Raw genomic sequence first — 9,619 nt, 5'->3', positions numbered from 1 at the left:
AGACAAGCAATACTCAGGTGTATTTTACCAACACATGCAGGGATGAGGACAAGCAAATCTCCAAATAAAGGTAGACTGGTGCAACATTGTGGGGTCATTATGTGTCATCCGCAGCTGTTCGGGGATATTCATACCGACCGATTTGGCAAACATAAAACATTACTTATCAATCTTCATCCATAAAAATCTCCTCAGCCCCCTATACTAAAACCCCATTAGAAACTCGGAGAGAAGTGGGAGACCCGAGAAGTGGAGGATCTGTGGAAAACAAAACAGTTTTACTGTCTGTGTGCTCCAACACTGTAAAATGAACAGCCTTGCCAACAAACACTTATCACCAGCATTATTGCCGCTCCGTCTTTGTTCATTTTCACGCTTGCAGTGCTCTATTTGATCATAAGTCTTTTTCCAGGAACAATATAGAATGTAGTGAAGTGCAGCCTATCTATAAAAGTCTTTGCTTCCTCTCGTTCCCGCCGATTGAATGGACAGTCTTTGATCTGCTCCGGCACACAATACACCAGAGGCTTTCAGCATTCATTCATAACTTCACTTTGCTCCTCCAGCCCAGACACACATTGAAGGCAAGACCTTCCTGTGTTGTAGATGGAGGCAGCTAATTCAAAGCAATAGTATTCCCTGTTCTTTATTGAGGAAATTTTGCTTTTGCCGAAGACTACTTGTTGTTTTATTAGTTTCCCTGCATGACATCATGGTTTGACTGTAAAGTTATTTATACTTTAGTTATCTCATAGTAAAAAAAAAAACAAAAAAAAAAACTGATGAGACACTCAAACAGTTTTCTTCATCCTGCCTATTAGGTAGTTTATTTTATTTATGATATAGTTATTAAAGGCTAAATATATTTGCTTATCCTTAAGACAATACCTGTCAATTATTCAGTAAAAGTTAAATATGCTATCTATACTATAAACTAATTACACAATATGTGATACAATTTTACTCTTATTTCTGGTAATTTTATTATTTCTGGTACCTTCTCAGAAAATCTGACTATTCATAAAGTTCTACCTGGCCGAGAGCATATAGTGACTGTACCGTACTGCACATTTACTCAAGACGTTACCATGGTTGCTTGTACACCAGGAGGTCAGCCTGTGGTTTTACTGAGGTGTTAAAAAAAATCCCAGCTTGCTTTGATAACAGCCTGCAACTCACGTCTGCTAAATCTCGTATTCCTCTTCGCCCGCCACTCCTGGCAGCATGGACAGGTGCCAACTCTTGAAGGAAAACAAAATCAGCATCTCCAAAAAGACTCTTGGCATAAGGAGGAAACGGTCTGAAATGCTGTGACTGCACTGAGTTTGGACTTGATAAAGTGGACCAGCAGCAGTAAATGACATGTCACCCCAAATCGTCGCTGCCCGTGGAAACTTCACCGTGCAGCTCAATTGACGTAAACTCCGTCCCTCTCCAGTCCGCCTCCAGACTCTGGAATTTTAATTTGGAAATAAAATGTGAAATTTACTTTCATCTTATAGGTCATCCTTGATGAGACTTTTGATTCAGGAATGACCGAGGACCATAAAAGCAAAAAAAAAAAAAAAACACACAAAAAACTGAAGCCCATGTCATAGATGCGTTGGTGCGTTCAGCTCCTGAAGACTGCAGCTGCAGTCCACCTTCTGTATCTCCTCAAACGCTTACACGATCTTTGCTTCAACACTCCTTTCAAGGCTACGGTTACACCTGTTTGCTTGTGCAACATTTCCTACCAAATTTTTGTCCATCCACACAACTTTCCGCTCGGATGTGGCTCTCTGCGAACGGTCAGCTTCTTTGGGAAGTAACCTTTGTGAGGGTGTCAGTGTCTTCTGGACCGTTCAGTCGGTACTTTTCTTTGGGATTAGACAGGACCATTCAAAGCCTGTAACATAACACGACATAACAATTTTGAATTAGAAAGGATTTTCTCTTATCGATATTGTAATTCTCTGAAAATATGTTTTGGGCTTTCATTACCCGTAACTCCGTAAATTAACCGTAATAGACTGTGGTAGCATATTTCTGTAATACGAGTTCAAATTATTGAACTGTTTGATTTTCAAGCAGCCATATCATGTACTGTAACTGTGGGGGAGGCAGAGCACAGAACACCTTCATGTAATTAGTGTGGAGCGCAAAAACACATAATAATTAAAAAAAATTGTCTGAGGTGTTATAGGAAGTAGTCCCCTAAAATAATCATCAAATCAGGGCCCCGTTCAGTGTTGGGTCGGGTCTCGGACTATGATTTCTGCTGGGATGACCCTGATCCGCATGCGCTAGGACCGCGGGGACTAGAGCGCAGACGGGGAAGGAATGGGCGCACTTTGGGTAGTATACCCTCAACTGAGTGAGTTTTGAGACTGACAGAGGCGTACAGACAAAACCCCGCTTTATTTTGGGGAACCAGACGGGAGCAGATGAGGAACAACCTTCTTTCTTGTCCGACTTCATTCCGCCCCCCGACCCCACTCCCCCCATCCCGTTTAAATCCAGTCTAAATTCTGTGCGTGAGAGTGCGGGGACCTCCCGGGAATCGAGGAAAAAGCCGAGGAAAACTTCGAAAAGAATCATCGGAACAAGACAGTAAAGTTAATTTATTCATCTCTTCTTTAGAAATAGTCGCGACTCGGAATGAATGTGCGTGAGTTCTGCGGTAAATCTCAGCAGCGCGTGGATTGACTTTCAGAGGGCAAGATAACGGTAATTTGGACACTCCCGTGAATCCTGAAAAAAAAAAGAGTAAATCTATTTTTTGGGTTAGTCACAACCAAGTTTTCCAGGACCCAGAAAGCCATCGCTGGCATAACTGCTGTAAACCACCGGATGGACTCTCGTCCTTTGGATTTAACGACCTTTTTGGAGCAAAGGGGAGCCGTGCGCCCAGGCTGCTGCCATGACATAACGGGACATTTGGGAAATCAGCGCCTCTGATATTTCTGGAATGACCGGATGATATGGGAGTTCACTGTTGAGCGAAAGACTTTCACCCGTCATTCATTTATCTAACTCCCGTGAGCTCGGCGTGCCTCTTCATTCTTCCTTTTCATAAACTCCAACCGAGACCTTCATGGTGGAGATATGGGATGACTGGAGGCGGGGGTGCAGCTGAGGTGAGATCTAGGCGAAGGACAATGGTTGCGCCCGCAGCTGGCATCCCTCTGCTGCCGGGGCGTCTGGTACTGATGCTGCTCCTGCTGTCCGCCTCCGGAGCGGGACTCGTCCAGGTTTGCCCCGGGCCGCTCGCCTCCACCAGCGGCTGCAGCTGCGCGGAGGATCGCCCCAAGGCGCACGGCGCTCAATCTGTGGGCAGGAGGGTGAGCTGCAGCAAGGAGGAGCTGGTTGAACTTCCGGACTTCAGTTTGTTCCCCAACAGGACCGTCACTCTGTAAGTAGAAACATCAACTTCTGAACACACTCGTGTGCATCCAGGTCCCTTCCTTTCCTTTCAGACTGCTTGAGCAAAGCGTGTCGAGCACTGTCTCCACGAAAACTGCGTTTTCAAGGATTAGCACTATTTACTTAAAAGTTTCCATACGCAGACTTACAGTTCCTTTTCAAAATTATTATTTGTCCGCAAAATTGATCCGTTTCTTTCTTTTTTTGTGTGTGTGTGTTAAAACCCACAAAAAATATGGGACATACATTTATATGAACCCCCCTTTACTCAGATACCCTCAAAAGCAACTCAGTGCAACATTCAGAAGCTGCAGGCCAGTAAATTTCTCTCTAGAGCAATATGGCTCAATCCATCATCTGATTAATGTGAAGGAAAGGGCAAAACCGTAAAACTACCAGAACATGGTTGCCCGTCAGAACTGGCAGGCAGGACAAGGAGAGCATTAATCAGAGAAGGTGGCTCTGGGAGGGCTGCAGAGAGTTACAACTCAGGTGGGGGAAAAAATCAGTTGACAGGTCATGCACTCCAAAAGTTGGACCTCAGTGTAAGCAGAAGGAAGCCATTGTTGAAAGACAGTTTGCTACAAGCCACGTAGGGCACATATAGGAAACATAGCAGAGGGTCCAGATGAGAGTCAAATGTAACTTGACCTGCATGCAAAACACTTTGAGTAGCAGAAAACTGGCACTGCTAATCAGCCTGAACACACCCTCCAACACTGTGAAACATGGTGGTGGCAGCATCATGCTTTTGCTTAGCAGGGACAGGGAAGCTGCTCAAAGGTTTTGCCGGTTACCTTAAGCTAGAGGGTGCTGCATGCTACTTTAGGGGCTACATGTGAAAACTGGCCTTTATGGCTAACTAGGGCAGATCATATGATATGCATTGTCTTTTTTTTCTTCCTCAAATAAACAAACAACAATAAATACAGGGCATTCCTGGGAGGAAATATTTTGGAGGATCCAAGAAAAACTTGAAACTCGGGTAGAGATTCACCTCCAACAAGCCATGAAAACGTACAATCAGAGCTACGATGGAAGTATTTACATCAAATACGATCCATCCAATGTTCAGGCCTAAAGCCAGTGGTGACTTTGTGAAAATTCTTAGAGAATATTTTCCTTTTACTTCACAATCAAGTGTTTCTTTGCGTCACTCTACATACAATGCCAATGAAATATGCTGACGTTTGAGGTTGTGACGTAAAAAAAAAAAAAATAAAACGTTCAAGAGGTACGAATACTTTTGCAAGGCGCTGCACTTGGATCACCTCCATGTTGTTAGTTTGCACTGCACCGTGAACTCCCTAAACTGTTGTTGAACTTGTAAGGTCAGACGTCTCCATCTTGATCCACTCTCACGTCGAAGTGAAGGGAAGCGTCTCTGTGAAGCACTAAGAAGCTCTGTGATCATCATGGAGTCCAGCCTCTTTGACACAACTCTGTCACTTTAAATTTGCCTCAGCCAAGGCCCCTCCGCTTTGCAGCCCTCCACCTCCACAACACGGTCCAGCTGACTCTTCATTGCAAAAAAAAACAACAAAAAAGCACATGAATAAACAGAAACACATTCAGAGTGTTTTATATCAGAGTCTGCGCTTGAACCGGTGACCCGGCTCTCACGTCAAAAGGCAGCAACACACCCTGCCTCTCCGTCTCCTTCTGAGAGCGGGAACGGCGCTGGTTTTAAGTTCGATATTTTTAATTACGAGGCGCTTCATTGTGTGGTCTTTTTTGGAGCAAACTTGAAAGCGCCTCAACACGGGCCAAAACACACAATCATTCTTGATAGATTGCTGATCTGTTCGTGACACATTTTTCGGGGGGGGTTGTGGTGTTTTGGTCCGTTGCAATGCAGAACTTTCTTCACAGCTGCTCAGGGTTTCTTCACATGTAGCTCATTCCCACATTATTTGCGCTTTCTGCCTCGCCGTCACCACGTCTCAATGTTGGTAACATGTCTTTGTTTTATTCTGAAAGACCATCTTCTGCTTAGTCAATCCATAAAAAATTTCAACAAGATTTTTATTTATTTATTTTTTGTGGCAAAGGTGAGACTCACCTTTGCGTTGTTTTTGGTTACCAATAGTTTCAGCGTCGAAAGTCCCATGGATGCAATTTCTGCTTGTTCTTTTTTTGTTTTGTTTTTGTTTTTTTATTGTTGAATCAGGCACATTGACCTTAACTGAGGCAAGTAATGCCTTTGTTCCTTAAGACGTTGTTCTTGGAATAATTTTAGTGAGCCATTACCTCCTGGGAACATTCACCACCTGCTCCCAGGTGTATGTAAAGGCTCTCGCTGTGGTTCACTAGCATCCCCAAAGTCTTAGAAGTAACTGCTTAACTCTTTCTAAACCGATTAATATTAACAACCGTATGTCACATTCGTTTGATTTTTCTTTTTTCTCTGAGCAAAAATTATTTTTTTACTTATTTGGGATCTTGTAGCCTACTTCATGCTGTCAGACAATTTATGATTTCACAACGTTTACCTTAGTGTTTGAGATCTTGCGTGTTTTGACATTCGTTTTATCTTTGATATGAACATTGGTGTGATAGTCAGAAGCATTCCTCTGTGAAAAAATAGAAAAAGACAAAAAAAAAGAAACGCAATAGAAATCCACGAGAGAGTTAATTATATTTCACTGCAGCAAGCATATGAGGTAAAGAATGAAGACGATGAGCCAGCCACCAGGCCATTTATACGGCCTTGTGTTTTTGCTTAATAAAGGCAAGACAAACATCTGTAGAACACATTTGCTGAAAAGTGGAGGCCGAAATGGCTCGGCTGGCAGTGGTGGAGGTGATTGAAGATAATCTTCTGTTCCCGCACCTACTAATTTTGCTCGGGTTGTTTTTGTGCGGCCACTTGGCGCTCTGTGGCACGTTTACAAGGCGCAAACAATCCGGGGCGCCATTTTTGTTACCTTGCCCGAGAATTGCGGCGTCTGGAAAGTTTTTGTTTTTCCCGATGCATTCAGACATTAGCTCCAGATGTGGAATGTTGGGAACTCTTGTTGATGTTCGTGTTATTCCTGACATTCCTCAGGCTGCTCAGAGCCTCCAGACAGTATCCCAGGTGCGGCGGGGGAGCGCTCTCCGCTGCCCCGGTTCGACGAACGCCCCTCTCTCCCTCTCCTGGAGATACGCTCTCTTTCCAAGTGGAGCAGGCGAGGACCGAAGGACACCCGGTCCTTGGCTTCCGGGGCCGGCTGCTTCGTGTAATGCACAACAGCTGGCCCCTGTGAACATTCCAGCTGAGGCCCCTCAGCATCATGGGAAATCCCAGAGGGGATTTGTTTATTAAAACTATTAGCTAGCTGTTTGTTGTTCCTGCCAGCCCAAAAGGAGCAACCCAGTTTTATCACCTCCTACTTTACAGAGCCTGAACTGCACTTTTAATAATGCTGCTTCTTGTTTTTTTTTATGTTGTTGTTTTGCAAAGTAATACATATTCCTCTTTGAGAATACAGAACGTCACCTCTACATTTCCTCATGAGCTCCAACTGTCTCCAATTTTCCTTTATCTGCAGCTCCCCAGCTTCTCTACTTTTCCCACCCCTTCTATCATGAGTTCATCCACATGCAGTAACTCTCAACCTAAATATTTAGTCGACTTGGTAGGAAACTGCCATGTCCAAACTTCTTCCAGATGTGAGCCTGCGCAGGCTTGTGTTTAGGCCTAATTATGCACGGCTGCAAAGGAGCCGGATCGCTGCGTCGGGAAAAGGGGGGAGCGGGAGGGGAAGAGAGGAGAAGGAAAAGGGAAAAGCAGATATAAGGGTGAGAGTGAAGAGAAATGTTCTGGGGTGAAAGTGGAAAAAAGAAAAAAAAAAGCTAGAGGTTGATAAGAGGTCGAGGAGGAGGAGAAAGTTCAACGTGAGGGGTAGGAGAAGTGGGAAAGAAGTAAAAAGGAGGGGAGTCAAAAAAAAAAAAGAGGATGGAGGGATGGCGGGGAGAAGCTTGGCAGGCGGTTCAGAGGGATGTGCCCCTGGAGACTGAAAACTCCCCGGCCCCTGACTAACAGATCTCCAGCACTGGGGTGAAAGAGGAGAGGAGGAGGCAAGGCGCCTCTTGAAGCAACATAACTTTGCTTCCAAAGCGCCGCTTCACATCCAAATTATTATTTGTCTTTTGAGGAACGTGACGGAAGGAACAGCATACACAGCGGCTTGTAAAAGTAATCACACCCCATGAACTCCTTCACGTTTTCTCGGATTGCCGCCACAAATTTCAATGTGTTTTGCTGGAATTTTACGCGATAAACCAACGCAAAGTAGCACTTGGGACTGAATGTGAAGTGGTTTTCTTCCTGGTCTGCCCTGTATTTACCTCCATCTATCTTCCCATCTACTCTGACCAGCTCCCCCGTCCCCTGAGGAGAAAAAAAAACAAAAAAAAACGACCCCACGGGATGATGCTGCTGTAACCGCCGGGTTTCACCACCGCTGCGGTTCCTTCGGATTGATGTGCAGTGTTAGCTTTCTGCCACACTTAGCGTTTCGCATTTAGGCCAAACAGTTCAAATTTGGGTCTGATCTGACTGTGGCACATTCTTCCACGTTTGTTGTGTCTCCACCGCGGCTTGTGGCGAACGTCTTGAGGCTTTCTTTGAACAGTACCTTTGTCATTGCCACAAAGCCATATTTTTGCTGGAATGCCAGCAGCTAATTTATTGTCTTCTCAGCAGATTATCTCACCTGAGCTGCAGAGCACTGCAGCTCCCCTAGAGTTCCCGAAGGCCTCTCAGTCGATTCTCGCCTTTCAGTTTATAGAAACCGTCAAAGACTCGACGTCTTTTGCTGTTTAAACCAAGGACAATTTTCTTTTTAGCAGAAACTTTTGGACTATCTTGTATTGCTGTGTTACATAAGCCACAAGGTGCAAGAATACTTTATAAGGCAAAGGCACTGTGATAATTTAATCATAAAAATATGTTTGCCTTGAGATAAATAGAGGTTTGATGCATTAGAGCCATTACTTAGAAATCACAGCGGAAAAAGACTCTCTCAGTGCCCCATGGTAGCAGCTGTGTCTGTTTTAATGTTTTAATGGATAACAGACAAATGGAGAGAATGTACAGTGGCAGCTCATGTGTGAATGGGCTTGTGCTTCTTCCTGTGGCTTTTACCAAAGTCATAACCGAACTCCTCCCCGTGCATATTTCAGTTGTCATCGTCACCAGTGACTGATAGCTTTGGCCCTGGTGGGTGCCAACCCAAACGAGTGGGCACGAATGCTCAGGGTGTGTGAGTGTTTGGGGGGGCGGGGGGGGGGGCGCCCCCCGTGCCCTGTTCATTCAAGACAGCTGCAGTTGAAGCCCTGAATGAACATGAGTGTTGTCTGTCTGCCTTTATGGGATTGAGACGAAAATATCCTGGCAGCGCAGATATATTTTTACCGTCAACCACAGAGGCGGCAAAAGAACAGTTGTACATCACACTTCTGGCTGTTTCACGGCCCTGCAAAAGTACTGATGACACTTTAACCACAAAATCAATTAGTTATATTGGGGTTTTGTGTGGTGGACTTACTAAATGAAATGCAGGAACTGTAAAGTGGAAGGCAAATTGTGTTTATTATTATTATTATTATTATTATTATTATTATTATTTTTTACAAATACAAATATAAAACAATGTTTCATGTATTTTTATTCAATACCCTTTATTCTGATGCTCTGACCCCTAAAGAAGCTGCAGAGATCCTCTGGTCAGGTTTGAGGACCTGTTGACTGGACAACTACTTATTGTAATCCGGCTTTTTGAGTGGCAAGAAAAAAAAAACAAAAAAAAAAACAGAGAGCAATCCCAGTTGCCGTTTTCCCCAGACTGGGAATTGACTGGAAAATGGTTGCAGATAACCCAAATTTTTTGACATATACTTATTTTTTTTTAATTTGCAGTAGAGAACACAAATAAAAAAAAAAAAATTGCTATTCAGTTATGACCTAATTATTGATCAACCGACTTGACCTGTAGTAAACAGTACTTTCATGAGTACTTTTTTGTTTTTATCTTGTCAATTTTTTTATCTTGCGTTCCTCTTATCGTCTAGGATCTTCCTGTAGGTCAGAGGTTCCCAAACTGTGGGGCGCGCCCCCTAGAGGGGGGGGAGGGGGCACCGTGTCATTGCAGTGGGGGCTCGGGAAGGCGTCTGGATGAAAAAAAAACAAAACATGAACACTGTATGCGCTGTGTTTTTACCTTAGAAT

At 44.1% G+C, this 9,619-nt stretch overlaps 1 protein-coding gene across 1 annotated transcript in view; it reads left to right on the top strand.

Annotated features, from left to right (window-relative positions):
• The first annotated feature begins 2,337 nt into the window (after positions 1-2,337).
• The window catches only part of adgra2 (adhesion G protein-coupled receptor A2), a 50,917-nt gene continuing 43,635 nt past the window's right edge, over positions 2,338-9,619 (top strand). Inside the window, exon 1 of the mRNA XM_007563728.2 lies at positions 2,338-3,394. Within this exon, the coding sequence (XP_007563790.1) occupies positions 3,093-3,394 (302 nt within the window). The 5' untranslated portion in view covers positions 2,338-3,092. The remainder of the gene's footprint in view (positions 3,395-9,619) is intronic.

The sequence above is a fragment of the Poecilia formosa genome, unplaced genomic scaffold, assembly GCF_000485575.1.
Source record: "Poecilia formosa unplaced genomic scaffold, Poecilia_formosa-5.1.2 Scaffold5, whole genome shotgun sequence".
NCBI lineage: Eukaryota > Metazoa > Chordata > Actinopteri > Cyprinodontiformes > Poeciliidae > Poecilia > Poecilia formosa.
This window is presented reverse-complemented; position numbering and strand designations above follow the sequence as displayed.